Raw genomic sequence first — 15,573 nt, 5'->3', positions numbered from 1 at the left:
CTATCTCGGTGCTGGTGTGGTGTCAGTGCTCTCTATCTCGTGCTGGTGTGGTCTCAGTGCTCTCTATCACGGTGCTGGTGTCAGTGCTCTCTATCATGGTGCTGGTGTCAGTGCTCTCTAGCTCGGTGATGGTGTCAGTGCTCTCTATCACGGTGCTGGATTCAGTGCTCTCTATCACGGTGCTGGTGTCAGTGCTCTCTATCTCGGTGCTGGTGTCAGTGCTCAGTCTCTATCACGGTGCTGGTGTCAGTGTTCAATCTCAGGGCTGGTGTCAGTGAGGGAGATAGCAGCGGAGAAGCCAATCAGCAGGCAGTGCCAGCACTATGGCTGAGGATCAGCACTGGACTGGAACATCCGGACCACCTCAGTGGAGCCCTGCATAGGTGGGGGTAAGGGCCGGGCAGAGGGAGGGGCTCAAGCACAGGTTGGCACACTGGGACACTGGCACAGGACTGCGCTGCCCTGACTGTGGCACTGATCATCTCCTGCACCCCCTTCATAGCCTGGCCTTACCTTGACTCTCCTCCATGGCCTTCATGCGCTCCTGAATTGTCAAAATTTCACAGATAAAAAAAGAATGCTTGTCGTTGTTGATCCCAGATTCACTTAAAGCAGGGTTCCACCCTAAAGTGGAACTTCTGCTGATCGGAACCCTCCCCCCCTCCGGTGTCACAATTGCCACCTTGCAGGGGGGAGGGGGGTGGAGATACCTGTCAAAGACAGGTATTTACACCCACTTCCGGGCATAGACTCCCGTGGGAGTCTACGCCATTTCCTGTCCTGCCTCGCTGTCTGCTGGGACACACACGGGTCCCAGTGACAGCGCGGACAATTCCTATTGGGAATTCGCTTCACTTCCTGATTCCCTCACCTAGAATGGTGACGGCAGCAGCCGAGAGCCGAGCGATCGATCGGCTTCGGCTGCCGGCATCGCTGGAACCCGGGACAGGTAAGTGTCCATTTATTAAAAGTCAGCAGCTGTAGTATTTATAGCTGCTGGCTTTTAATATTTTTTTTTTTTAGGTGGAATCCCTCTTTAATACTTTTGTTATGTCAGTGTCCATGTTGTGGGACTATGTGTGCACAGCTAGTAAGTATTTTGTGGCTTAAAATATGACCTGGATGTTTTTAAGATTCGCCTTTTGGCCGTGTTCGCGAAACGTCCTGTCGGAAGTTCGTCCATCACTAGCCAGGGGTTGTTTTTTTTTGTTCTGCCTAGTCCTACTCCTGCGGAGATCGTATAACTCTACCGTTCTGAATAAAGCAGGCCGTGTCTGTCAATGAATGAATGAGAAATACAATTTTAATTAAGTCAATTGAAGAAAACTTTTAAAAAAGTTCAAAGTTTAAAAACGGAAAAACATATTTCCTTTCCTTTTTTTTTCTTTTTATCGTCTATTTTGTTTTGCCTTTGGGCAGATTCTTGCCCAAGTGAAATAATGGTTACTTAAGTATAGGTGTTTTTGTTGAATAGGTGATTAGATATATTTATATTGATCTTCGAAATATTAGAAAGGATTGTCCTTCTCAAGCTTCGCTAATGTTCTGATATATGGGATCAAGGTGATCCAGACTATGGACTATGGGCTTTTTGAATATAACCTTACAAACTATTTTACTAAAAATGTGAGGTAGGGACATTTACCCACCTGAACATTCACTTTCTTCGGAGCTCCGTCTGTCTGTAAGCCCCAGCTCCTTGACTCTATTGGCAAACTGTATTGGCTGAGAGACGCAGACTCCCATCAATCCTTTCGCTTTCCTATACAATTGCACTCATTCACACAGGCTCGTTGGTGCCCCCTACTGGCCTTTTCTAAATCAGAATTCTATACATGTTTGAACATGTATTGCACTAGTGCATACCACATAAGAATATGTAGGGGACATCTACTAAGCTAATGAAAGAAAAACAAACAATAAGAAGGCTTTTCTTATTTTTTTTCCTTAATATTTAATGTTGGTAATATATTCAGGTAAAGAGTTTACAATGTTTTTGTTTTTTTATATTTTAAAGTTGCACTTCTGTTTGTCAAAAGGCAATATTTTTGTTTGTTTATGAAAGTTGATTTTATTCATAAAGACGTTATATATCACAATGACTGAATCTGTCTGTAAATAAATAATATGTTATTAGACTTTAAGAGCCCTTTCACATTGAGCCGCGTTAGTGGTAAAGCGATGCTAGTTTTAGTGGCGCTTTACCGTCGTTTTAAGATGCAATCCGGCCGCTAGTGGGGCGTTTTTCACCCCCGCTAGCAGACAAAGAAACTGTTAATTGCGCCCAAAAAACACCGCTGCCTAATCAATTTGCGGGCGCTTTGGCAGCGATATCAATTCATTTCAATGGGCAGAGGCAGTGGAGGAGTGGTGTATACACCGCCTCAAAGATGCTGCTTGCAGGACTTTTTTTTTTTATATCCTGCCAGCGCGGCACCCAAGTGTGAAAGCACTCGGGCTTTCACATTGGGGTGGCATGAGAGACGTTTTTTCAGGTCGTTTTACAGGTGCTATTTTTAGTGCTAAAGAGCCTGAAAAACGCCTCCAGTGTGAAAGGGGTCTTACTCCAGGCGTAAAGAATTAGTTTGGCAATTCTAGAGAAATGCTTAAATAATGCATTACAATTTGACTAAACCCATTCAATTTTAGTTGGCTAAAATGTAACAGATTTAATTGACTAAAATACAACTAAAATGGCATTTTAGTCAAAAGAACATGACTAAATCTAAATTGAATGCCAAATTTAACACTGCTACCTGGGGCCCCGTATGGTCCCCCCTCCTCCCCTCTTCTCTCTTGCTGGCAGCTGCTGCAGGCACACAGGGGTATATGTTTCGGGATGAAAAGCAGGGGGCTGGTAAATGTGTCCTTCCTCTCCTGAATGAACACCAGTGGGGTCGCCAAATGGTGACTTTTGGGGCTATAGCCCCGAATCTGGGGCCCATAGCACCAAGTCCAGGGGTCCCCAACCACAGGGCCATGGCCCACTACCAGGCTGTGGCCTCTCTGCAGCCTTGTGGCAGGCAGCACAGGAGAGCCGGGCAAGCGAGAGCGCAGAGAGCTCTCACCTCCCACCCTGCATCACTGATGTTCCACCCTCACTGTGCAGCCGTGGGCAGCAGAGAGATTACATCATCTCTCTGCTGCTCGCCCTCTCTCTGGTGACCCTGATGTAAGGAGCGGCTCTCTGGGGACTCTGAGGTAAGTGGGGCATCTCTGGGGGCCCTGATGTATGGAGCGACTCTCTGGGGACTCCAGATTTTAGTGGGGGGCTCTGGGGAACCCTGATTTTAGTGGAGTCGGCTCTCTGGGGACCCTGATGCAAGTCGGAGGCTCTCTGGGGACCCTGATGCAAGTCGGAGGCTCTCTGGGGACCCTGATGCAAGTCGGAGGCTCTCTGGGGACCCTGATGCAAGTCGGAGGCTCTCTGGGGACCCTGATGCAAGTCGGAGGCTCTCTGGGGACCCTGATGCAAGTCGGATGCTCTCTGGGGACCCTGGTGCAAGGGGGAGGCTCTTTGATGTAAGGGGAGGCTCTCTGATGTAAGGGGAGGCTCTCTGATGTAAGGGGAGGCTCTTTGGGGACTTTGATGGAAGGGGAGGCTCTCTGGGGACTCTGATGTAAGGGGAGGCTCTCCGGGGACTCTGATGTAAGGGGAGGCTCTCTGGGGACTCTGATGTAAGTAGGGGGCTGCTGATAAGCCAGTACAGCCAGCCCAGCTGAACCTGACCTGGACCCTATCAGTTCAAAAGTGGGGCCCAGGCATTTTCTAAGCAGGAGGGATGGCTGTATTGCCCTATTTCTCCTTTTGTGATTCCCCCTGCAGTGCTGCTGGCTTCTCCCCTCTTTCTCCCTCCGGCTGCACTGCAGGAGAATCGGTATCTGTGCCCCCCTGCTTTCTGGCAGTGTTCATTTTGTCAATGAAAATATTTTTGTCATAGTTTTTGTCAGCTGCATATTTTCAGTGATGAAAACTAAACAAAAATATCTACACATTTCTGCCAGACACCTGAGTCAGGATTGTGACCTTAGCTTTATCTAACACAGCTAAAGTCTACATAAACCCAAATCTGTTTTTCAATATGGTTGTCATCATGCTATATACAGATTGCTTGAAGGAGAAGTAAGAAAGACATAAAAACTGATTTCCTAAAGGGTATTGCCACTGTTGCGGTCACATTTGAGAATTTAAAAGTTTCCATTCACGCAGCATACCTTAAAAAAAGAAAATAAAAAGATGCTTCTAAGAAGGGAGATGTCATGGCTAATTCTAAAGCCCCATATACACGGGCTGAATATTGGCCAGAATCGGCTGGTAGGATATAAACCAGCCAACATTCAGCCCATGTGTACAGGTCCTTGTCTGACAGAAGCCGATCTCACAACCGACTTCTGTTGAACAAGCATTCTGGAAAACCAGAAGTGGATCGGCATCTGATCAGCACTTGCAACAAATAGCTGCGAACGCTAACAGTGTGTTCTGTAGGGGGAAGGGGGGGTTGGTCTCTCTGCCATAACACAATAGCACAGCAGGGAGAAAACTGTACTAACATCGTCAGCTCCTCAGTTTTTTTTTTTTTTTTTGTTCAGCTCGCTGGGTTGAACAGAAAAAAAAAACTTTGCTGTGTATACCAGGCATAGTCATTTCTCTTGCGTTGTCATTGTCCCCACACAGACTGAGCTATTCCTCCTTAACCTCTTCTCGCCCAGCGTATTGTAAAATGACAGGAGGGAGGGTGCAATGTTATCCTGGGAGGACCTCATGTGACATCCTCCCAGGATCGTGCATGCTACAGGGCCATGGTCCAACATGATCTATCATCCACCGAGTCCGTCGGACACAGCCGATGACAGATCATTGTCAGTACCATGTGATCGATGTGGAGAAGCATAACAGCAACAAAGAAAAACTTGTTTGTTTTTTTTCAAAATTTTCTGTCTTTTTTTCCAAAGGTGATTAAATGAAACAGAAAAAAATTTGGTGAAAAAAAAAAATTATAGAAATTTGCTATGGGTACCGCATTGCATAACCGACATTGAAGTTGTTAATATACAGTGTCGGAGGGCGGTCTCTAAATTTATAACCCTTTGTTGGGACAGAGGGTGTTCAAATCTAGCTTACAGTTGGTAATGAAGAACTGTGCACACAGTACAGATAGGGTTACATTTTGAAAGTAAAAATTTGCATTTATTCTTGTTTTACTTAAGAGCCTGCAGAGCATTGTACCCACAATCAGCAGATGGGGATGCAATGCCAGGATCCTGCAGATTCTCAGTACAGCTGTCTGCTGTACCTCCTATACAGGTAGACTGTTACTGAAGTGCAGGAAGAATCAATGAACTACAAGGGTGCTCACCAGCATGCTCATCTCACCAGCATCCAACTACAAGTTGTCTGCTGTGCTGCCGCTGGCAGACGGTACTTGTAGTTCATTCATTCACAGTATTCTGTGAACAAATTATGTGCTATGTGGGGAGAGGATCCCCTGCCTGTTGTCACAATGGGGAATTGGAGGGGGGGGGGTACTTTAGTAACATGTTACATGTTGCACCCAGGTATAGATATAACATGTTGCTACAAGTGAACTTATGTTAAACATTACATCACAGCCCCTTCTAAATATTACAAAAGCCCTTAAGATAAGGTGACCAGATTTTTAAAATGAAATCCTGGGACATTTTTTTTTTTTACTGGTAATAGCGCCAATCAGCGACTCTCTGTCTATCGCCGCCCGCCTCCCAGCGTGTCAAGTCTTAAGCCGCGTACACACGGGCGGACTGTATGGCCTACTTAGTCCGCCGAAACACATTTCAGCGGACAGTCCGCTCGTGTGTGGGCTTCAGCGGACTTTTTCAGCGTGCAGTCTGGCGGACTAAGTATTTCGGAATGTTCGAAATACTGTCCGTCGTACTCGCATTTCGGCGGACAATCCGCCCGTGTGTATGCCAGTCCGCCGTACTTTTGAAATGAGCGGACTTTTCCCGCCCGGAGAAAAGTCCGCTCATTTCGAGCGGGTCTCCAGGTAGGCGGGGCCCGCGAAGGAGACGTCGCTGGCCCCGCCACCTGGTATGGACTTAAAGGGGAAACCCAACGCCGAAAAAAATCGGCGTGGGGGTCCCCCCCAAGTCCACAACAGACCCTTGTCCGAGCACGCTACCCGGCCGGCTACCCCTCCTGAGCCGTACCAGGCCCTCAACATGGGGGGTGCCTTGGGGAAGGGGGGGCGCGCGGCCCCCCCACCCCAAAGCACCTTGTTCCCATGTTGATGAGGACAAGGGCCTCTTCCCGACAACCCTGGCCGTTGGTTGTCGGGGTCTGCGGGCGGGGGGCTTATCGGAATCCAGGAGCCCCCTTTAATAAGGGGGCCCCCGGATACCGGCCCCCCACCCTATGTGAATGAGTATGGGGTACAATGTACCCCTACCCATTCACCTGTAAAATAAAAGTACAAAAAAAAAACACAACACACGAGATAAAATACTTTATTGCACAGCTCCGGGGGTCTTCCGTCTTCGGGGGTCTTCTCGCCGGACTCCTCCGCTATCTTCTTGTAGCTCTTTTGCTAGCGGAGGAGTCCGGCTTTCTTCCTCACCGCCGCCCTCTTCTCCCGACTTCGGGGGTCTTGTCCCCCTCTTCGGTTCTTCTGCCGGGCCACCGCGCCTTCTTCTAGCTCTTTTACAGGCGGTGGCCCGGTCTTCTGTCGCCGCCGCCGCCGCCCGTTCTTCTTCTTCTTCTTCTTCTTCTCCTGGAGATGTTGCCTCGACGATCTCTCCAGCCACAATGCCAGGGCCGCGCTGCGCGGCCACTTATATAGGGACAAGGGGCGGTGTCACATGGCTTTATGTCACATGGGTTGGTCACATGGGTTGATGTCACATGGGGACTATGACATCGTAAGGGGGCGGGGTCACCATGTGACACCAACCCATGTGACATAAAGCCATGTGACACCGCCCCTTGTCCCTATATAAGTGGCAGCGGAGCGCGTCCCTGGCATTCCAGCCGGAGAGATCGTCGAGGCAACATCTCCAGGAGAAGAAGAAGAAGAACGGGCGGCGGTGGCGGCGACGACAGAAGACCGGGCCACCGCCTGTAAAAGAGCTATAAGAAGGCGCGGTGGCCCGGCAGGAGAACCGAAGAGGGGGACAAGACCCCCGAAGTCGGGAGAAGAGGCCGGCGGCGAGGAAGAAAGCCGGGCTCCTCCGCTAGCAAAAGAGCTACAAGAAGATAGCGGAGGAGTCCGGCGAGAAGACCCCCAAAGACGGAAGACCCCCGGAGCTGTGCAATAAAGTATTTTATCTCGTGTGTTGTGTTTTTTTTTTGTACTTTTATTTTACAGGTGAATGGGTAGGGGTACATTGTACCCCATACTCATTCACATAGGGTGGGGGGCCGGTATCCGGGGGCCCCCTTATTAAAGGGGGCTCCCGGATTCCGATAAGCCCCCCGCCCGCAGACCCCGACAACCAACGGCCAGGGTTATCGGGAAGAGGCCCTTGTCCTCATCAACATGGGGACAAGGTGCTTTGGGGAGGGGGGGCCACGCGCCCCCCCCTTCCCGAAGGCACCCCCCCATGTTGAGGGCACGCGGCCTGGTACGGCTCAGGAGGGGGGGGCGCTCGCTCGCCCCCCTTTCCTGGCCGGCCGGGTAGCGTGCTTGGACAAGGGTCTGTTGTGGACTTGGGGGGGACTCCCACGCCGATTTTTTTCGGCGTTGGTGTTCCCCTTTAAGTCCATACCAGGCGGCGGGCCAGCGACGTCTCCTTCGCGGGCCCCGCCTACCTGGAGACGCGCTCGAAATGAGCGGACTTTCCTTCGCGTGTGTGGGCGAGTCCGTTCATTTCAAAAGTAGGGCGGATAGTACGGCGGACTTAGTACGCCGTATTAGTCCGCTCAAAAAGTGCCGTGTGTGGTCAAGTCCGTTCATTCGAAAGTATGACGGACTGTCCGTCGGATTGTATGACGGACTAAGTAGGCCATACAGTCCGCCCGTGTGTACGCGGCTTAACTCTCCAGGCCTGGCTACTACTGGGTGGGGAGCAGAGGAAGATCACTCCGCCAGGGAATGCAAGGAGATAAGCAGGCAGGCGGCTGGCTAGGACTTGAGCCAAGTCAGAAGAACATGCGAGCGGAGCTGAATGGGCACGAAACTGAAGAAATAGTCCCTCCGCTCCGACCAGCACATGATCATCAGAAAGGGGCACAGATAATGGAAAAAAATACACCCCCCTAAGCTAGTAGGAGTGGCGGAGCAGAGGTGTGTAATTCAGATTTTTTTTTATTCTGCATTGACTGTCTTTGAAATTGCCCCAGTCCCTGTTCAAATCCAATCTGGGGACAAAACCAGGGACAGACTTGGTCCGGGGACAGTGTCCTCAATCCGGGGACTGTCCCCAGAAATCGCGGATGTCTAGTCACCTTACCTTAAGGATTTTCAAGCAAGTAAGAACCCCTTAAAAAAGGTAACTAGCTCCCCCTCCCCTTCCCCCCCTTCCCCAATCCCCCTACCCTTCCCGCCCTACTTTCCCGTCCTACTTTCCTACCCTGCCTTCCCTACTCCTTTGCCTTCCTATTCCCCCTACCCCTCTTCCCTACCCCCCCACCCTTCTCACCCTACCTTCCCCCCACCCCCTCCCTTCATTTTGCACCCCTTGGGTTAATGGTTACATCGGTTGGTTAACATTTTTTTTGTCTTTTTTCTTGGGCCTAGCCCCTGTTGTGGGTATAGATTACTCAACTTGATATGTGCAGGTTTTCCTTTTTTTTTCCTCTCTTCCGCACTTATATTTGCAAATGCAGGCAGGCCTTGGAGCGGACCACCTCTGCCCCCGGTCTGCCTTCCTCCCCCACAGGGGCTCTCCGGATGGCTCCCTGCTGTGGTCTCTTTGTTTGGGACTTTTCTGCCCCTCCTGCTGGGGGGGGGGCCCTCCGGAGATCCCCAACCCACCGCCTTTTTTAGGTGGGTTATATTGTGCTTGGTTATCTGGTATTAGTTTTGTAATGAATCTAATGTTTTTATTTTTATGGCTCCTATCTTTCTCTTCTGGCTTCTCTCCTCTTCTTTCTCTTTTCACCATCACCCTACTAGACGCCTCCTGCCTCTGGGGCTCGGGTCCCATTTACGAGACCGCAACTCTCCAGCTTCTGATTGTGCCGAGGGTGCATTTGGCGGCCCTTGGGATCACCTGGACCCCATCAAGCTACCTCCTCCCCGCATAACGCATCCACCATGATTGACATATTATCACTTAACGTAAAGGGCCTAAATTCCAATATTAAACGGAGCCTGGTGCTGCGAGAGTTTAAGCGGTCCGCAGCTGATATTATTTTTATTCAAGAGGCGCATCTTGCCAAGACGGGCACCATGGCTTTTGCCCTCAAACCTTACCCACAAATATGCACAGCCTCTAACCCTCGCAAGAGAGCAGGGGTGGCAATTCTCTTTAAACGGGGCACCCCCTTTCAGCTGCAATCCCTACACTCAGACCCACTGGGGCATTACCTTATCCTCAGAGGCACTTGGAAAGGTGCTGATATCACGCTATGCAACATTTACGCCCCAAATGTTAATCAGGTCCCCTTTCTGACCAAAGTGTATAAACGGCTATTTGAGGCTCCCCACCAATATCTGGTTATTGGAGGGGATTTCAACCTGGCTTACTCCCCCGGTCTAGACAAACACTCCCTGGGGTGCGGGAAAACCCCCAAGACTACCGATAGAAAATCTACCCTCTTCCGCCAACTGACCAGGATGACCAGGAAGTACACCCTGTTTGATACTTGGCACACCATGTATCTGTCAGCGAAACAATTTACCTTCTATTCCCATCCCCATAAATCCCACTCACGACTGGACTATTTCTTTGTTAATGCCCCAACTTTAAGAGCCTGTATGGATTCACACATTCAAGCCATCTCATGGTCGGACCATGCCCCCATCAAACTCTCCCTTACACTCTCCCCAGGTACCTTCCGCACATGCAACTGGCGCTTAAATGACTTCCTACTTAAACATAGTCCTACCAGATTGGAACTGGAGCGAACATTGAATTTGTATTTTGCTGAAAATGGCTCCTCTGGGGTCTCCATCTCCTCTCTGTGGGAGGGTCATAAAGCAGTCTTTAGCGGTCAGTGCATATTCCTCTCCTCGGCCTTGAAAAGAAATGCTAACACAGCCCGTAGAACTCTCCTAGATAGACTTAAGCATTTGGAAGCGAGACTGCTCACCTCCCCATCCCTGGCCATCCTTAGGGAGCTTATAAGTGTCAGGGCCTGGCTGAAGGACATAGACCTAGCTAAGATAGAGAAGGCTCCGCTCAGGCTTCGGCAGACCTATTATGATAAAGACAACAAGCCACACACACTCCTAGCCCGACAACTTCATGAACGGGCAGCGACCTCCTCGCCTGCCCACCTCAAAGATGCCAACGGCATTCTCCAGTCCCATCCCACTAAAATCGCCCAACTATTCCATGACTATTACTCCACCCTTTACAATGACCCGAATGTCCCACATACTCCCCCCTCTCCTGAACTATCCAAGAATATCCACTCCTACTTGATGGACTGTGACCTCCCTGTACTCTCCTCTGCGGCTCTCAAGAGCCTTAACTCCCCGATCACAGAGGAGGAGATAGGGGACGTGGTAAAATCTTTACCGAATGACAAAGCCCCGGGCCCGGACGGCCTACCGTACCAGTATTATAAAACCTTCCTTCCACATTTACTACCCCATATGGCGACCCTGTTCAACTCATTTCTCTCACGCACACCTATCCCGAGGGACATGCAAGCTTCCTACCTTACGCTAATTCCCAAAGCGGGCAAAGACCACACCCTCCCCTCTAACTATAGGCCAATTGCACTGCTCAATACAGATTTAAAAATCTTTACGAAACTACTGGCCGGTAGGTTGAACGTCCTCATGCCATCTCTAATACACAGAGACCAAGTGGGATTTGTTCCCCTTCGCCAAGCAGGGGACAATACACGGAGGGTCATTGACCTTGTGGAGGTTGCGAACAGGGCCAGACTGAAGGCTCTACTGCTTAGTCTGGAAGCAGAAAAGGCCTTTGATAGGCTGAGTTGGCCCTTTTTGTTCGCAACGCTCCGACGGGCGGGCATTGAGGGACCCTTCCTCAGGGCCATCACATACCTGTATTCATCCCATTCAGCCAGTGGCCGCACCCAATTTGCCACTTCCCCTGCCTTCCAGATCTCCAATGGGACCTGGCAAGGCTGCCCGCTTTCCCCTCTTCTATAGGCCCTGTGTATCGAACCCCTAGCGACCCATATAAGACAGAACCCGAACATTCACGGGATCCCAGTCCTCATCAGAGATTTCAAAATCTCCCTATTCGCTGATGATGTTCTCCTCACTATTACGCAGCCTCAAATCTCTCTCCCGGACCTACACGTAGAACTGGATAGGTATAGCACCCTATCGGGATAGAAAATCAATAGCTCTAAAACGGAAGCCCCCTCCCTTAATATACCCCCCCCAAACACTATCGGTCCTCTCACAAACGTTTCATTACACGTGGAAGACATCCTCTCTAAAATACCTGGGGGTCCACTTAACACCTACCTAGGATTCTCTCTATAAAGCCAACTTTCCCCAACTGTATGCATCTATCAAGGCCTCCCTGGCCAAGTGGAAGTCTCTGAGGTTAACGCTGCTTGGTTGCCTCGCAACACTAAAAATCACCATTCTACCCACACTTCTGTACCTTTTTGAGACGTTACCCATCCCCGTCCCCACCTCATATTTCAAAAGACTGCAAGGTGATCTCCTAAATTTTTTCTGGAACTATAAGAGACACCAGATCAACAGATCGGTTTTGTACGCCCCCCGCACTCAAGGCAGCCTCGCGTTTCCTAATTTAGCCAAGTATTATTTGGCTGCCCAGTTGCGCCCTGTGGCCTCTTGGTACACCCTCCACGCCGTTAACCGCTGGACGCAAATTGAAAAACTGTTGTTAGCCCCCCGTCCACCCGAACTCCATGCTCTGGAGCTCTGATATAACAGTTGGGGGGGGCGCAGCTCCTGGCCCAATGGTCATACTGCGTATGCTATGGCGGCACGCGAAATTGTCGTATCTGTTTACTACTGCCTTCTCTCCAGTGACCTCATTCCTGTTCACGCCTAATATCCAAGATAGCCTGACCTCACAGATGTCCCACTTCTGGATGGAAAAAGGTCTATTCCACTATGGTCACCTGATAAACCCCAGAACTAGATTTTTAAAATCCTTCCAGGACCTGCAAAACACTTTTAATTTACCCAAACAGGCCTTCTTCAGTTATCTGCAACTACGGCACTATGCACAATCCCTGGTAGCCAACCTTCAATTCTCCCCTTTAACCGAATTCGAAAAATATGTTTAGAGGGCTCATCCCATAAAGGGTATGATCTCACGCACTTATCAGCTCCTGATCGTGTCCATATCACCAACTGGACCACGACATGCCTATATGGGTAAGTGGGAGCAGGCCCTGGGTGAAACTATACCCTTAAGCACATGGCAGCGTATTTGGTCGCAGGCTTCTAGGAGCTCCATCTGCACGCTCTATAAGGAGAATCAATACAAGATCTTATTTTATTGGTACCAGACCTCGGACCTGCTCCACTCCATATATTCTTCGGTTGATTCTCTCTGCTGGCATTGCCATAAAGATAGGGGAACGCTTTTCCATATCTATTGGACCTGCCCTCTACTTCTCCCGTACTGGCTGATGGTGCACTCTCTGCTCCGATCCATCTTCGGCGCCGAGGCGCCCTTCGACCCGAAAGTCTTCCTGTTAGGCTTACCACTTGTCTCCTTCTCTAAAGTGTCACAGAAACTACTATCGCATGTGTTAACTGCAGCACGCTGTCTGGTGACCCTAAAGTGGAAACAGACGGAGCCCCTTCCCTATTCGAGTTACACACCAGGATCAGAGATGTTAAAAGAATGGAATACCTGACAGCCTCCCTAAATGACACTCTTGACAAGCACAATAGAATATGGGAGCCTTGGGTCCTACTGGAGACTCCCCCAGCTTTATGACCCACAACTCTCTCCTCACAGAGACTAACGATGTCTGAGGGAGATGTCTTGGCGGCGGTACTGGACCCCTGGGGCGGGCGGTTGTCCTAACCTTCTATCACTCTATTTCTTATCTTTCTTTCCTTTTCCTGACTTAGCTTTTCTCCTCTCTACTGCTCCTACTTCTATTTGTTAAAGAGTTCTTGTACAGGATGTACACTATTACAGCCACCTTACAATATGGTAGCTGAGCCTGCCATCAGGGGCTGCAAGCTTCATGAGCCGGCAATAAGCCTTACCCTTGGCTGCAATGTTTGTTGCATTGGAAATCTGATGTTATGATCATTACTGTACCATGTATTTTTCTGTACTCCATTTTGGAAATGCTATGTTCTCTTTTTTTTTTGTTCTCTTATTTTTGTCCTCCTTTCTTGAAAATCAATAAAACTGTCAGTTTGAAAAAAAAAGGTAACTAGCAAGTTTTTTTTTTTTTTTTCAAAATATTTTATTTTCTGAAATAAAATAATACAAATTAGTACGCTACAATACATATCAGTATTACTATATCCTGGTAAATGCCAACTTAAGACAATTATTTCCATTTGGAAAAGAAATAAAGACATCTCAGTAAAACGAAGCATGTACCGTAGTCTTAGGGATTTGAATAATATATCTAATGCATTAAATTAAGAGAAATTCCCTTATATAGGCTAACTAAAAAATTAGGACACTTTTGGTCTCCTGGTGTCCCTAACGGATACTAACTGTGCCAGGAGAGGAAACCTTTCACCAAACTCACGTTTACATTCCAAGAAAGCAAGCTTTTTTTTTTCCTATTAAAATACGCTATATTAATGAGAACATAGAACAAAAATAAAGTAAGTGCCATTCTAATTTGGCTGCAAAAGTGGGAATACTAATTGTTTTTTGTGAATTTATTGCAAAGTTTCTTACCTGAAGATCCTGCAGAGCACTTCCTGTTTTCAGATTTACAAAATGAAATTAATGCTTTGCAATTAGCAGCCACAACATCAGCCTGCTGTAAGCCATCAGCTGCCCACTGGGCTTCCTGTCAGGTCAATCCATATAAACATGAAACAGAAACATGAGCACATTACCCCCTTTCTCCACTCACTCCATTGGCTTCCTGTTTCCGCCCGGATTGAGTATAAGGTTTCCCTTCTTACACATCAATGTATTTATGGACATGCCCCACCATATCTTAAAGAACTTCTTAACTCGCAAAACACAACTCGTTCCCTCCACTCCACTCCCGCAAATCTTCTTCAAATATCCAGAATTAGACTAAGGACAATGGGAGACAGGGCCTTTTGTGCAGCTACCCCGCGCCTGTGGAATGCCCTACCTGACATCCTTAGGGCTCCTCAATCTACTGAATGTTTTAAAAAAGGCCTTAAGACATTTCTTTTTAGCAAAGCTTTTTGATCGTTTTAGATGTTTGTTTTATCCGTATAGTTGTTCATTTTAACTTGTAGCACTTTGAGATCTTTTTGATGTAAAGTGCATTATAAATAAAATCTATCATTATTATTATTATTATATAACTGACCATTCTCTGGGGTGTTGCGGTTTGTATAAGAGATCATGTTGCTGAAGCTACTATACCTTTCTTTGGTGGAAGTAGTTGCTCTGAATGTTCAGGATGGTTTCCTCTGGTTATATTTGCCGATTGGTTTTCTTTGACAGGAAGGTGGAGAAAAATATAAATGAAGGCATGTGAAATAAAGAAATTCATATACTAAATACTGTCATTGCAGATATTACCGTATATACTCGAGTATAAGCCGAGATTTTCAGCCTCTTTTTTGAGGCTGAAAGTGCCCCCCTCGGCTTATACTCGAGTCATCGCTGTCTGCCCGCTCGATCAGCGTGTCGAGCAGACAGACAGCGGCCATTCTATTCAAAAGCCGCGCCTCCGGCTCCGCCTTCGCCTGTGATAGGCGGAACACTGAATTTCCCAGCAGCCTGTGTTCCGCCTATCACGGACATCGTATCATCCTCGTACTACGGACGAGGATGATACGACGTCTGTGATAGGCGGAACACAGGCTGCTGGGAAATTCAGTGTTCCGCCTATCACAGGCGAAGGCGGCGGCGCAGCTTTTGAATTTTACAATGGCCGCCGACGAAGAGGGCACGGGACGGAGGCAAGGCAAGGCACGGCACGGCACGGGACGGGACGGGACGGGGGCAAGGCAAGGCACGACACGGGACGGATGCAAGGAGGCAAGGCACGGCACGGGACGGAGGCAAGGAGGCAAGGCACGGGACGGAGGCTCGGGACAAAGGTAGGCTGGACACACACACACACACACACACACACACACACACACACACACACACACACACACACACGGATGGAGACACACACAGGGATGGATGGATGGATGGATGGAGACACACACACACAGGGATGGATGGATGGATGGATGGAGACACACACACACAGGGATGGATGGATGGATGGATGGAGACACACACACACAGGGATGGATGGATGGATGGACACACACACACACAGGG

The 15,573-nt window shown here is 48.9% G+C and overlaps 1 protein-coding gene across 3 annotated transcripts in view; it reads right to left on the bottom strand.

Annotated features, from left to right (window-relative positions):
* Positions 1–15,573, bottom strand: part of LOC143923724 (uncharacterized) — a 101,371-nt gene that overhangs the window by 51,660 nt on the left and 34,138 nt on the right. For all 3 annotated transcript variants that reach the window (XM_077447536.1, XM_077447537.1, XM_077447538.1), the window contains exon 6: positions 14,656–14,727. In XM_077447536.1, the coding sequence (XP_077303662.1) occupies positions 14,656–14,727 (72 nt within the window). The remainder of the gene's footprint in view (positions 1–14,655; positions 14,728–15,573) is intronic.

The sequence above is a fragment of the Lithobates pipiens genome, unplaced genomic scaffold, assembly GCF_037356315.1.
Source record: "Lithobates pipiens isolate NorthernLeopardFrog02 unplaced genomic scaffold, aLitPip1_a1.2 Scaffold_22, whole genome shotgun sequence".
In the NCBI taxonomy this organism is placed as follows: domain Eukaryota; kingdom Metazoa; phylum Chordata; class Amphibia; order Anura; family Ranidae; genus Lithobates; species Lithobates pipiens.
This window is presented reverse-complemented; position numbering and strand designations above follow the sequence as displayed.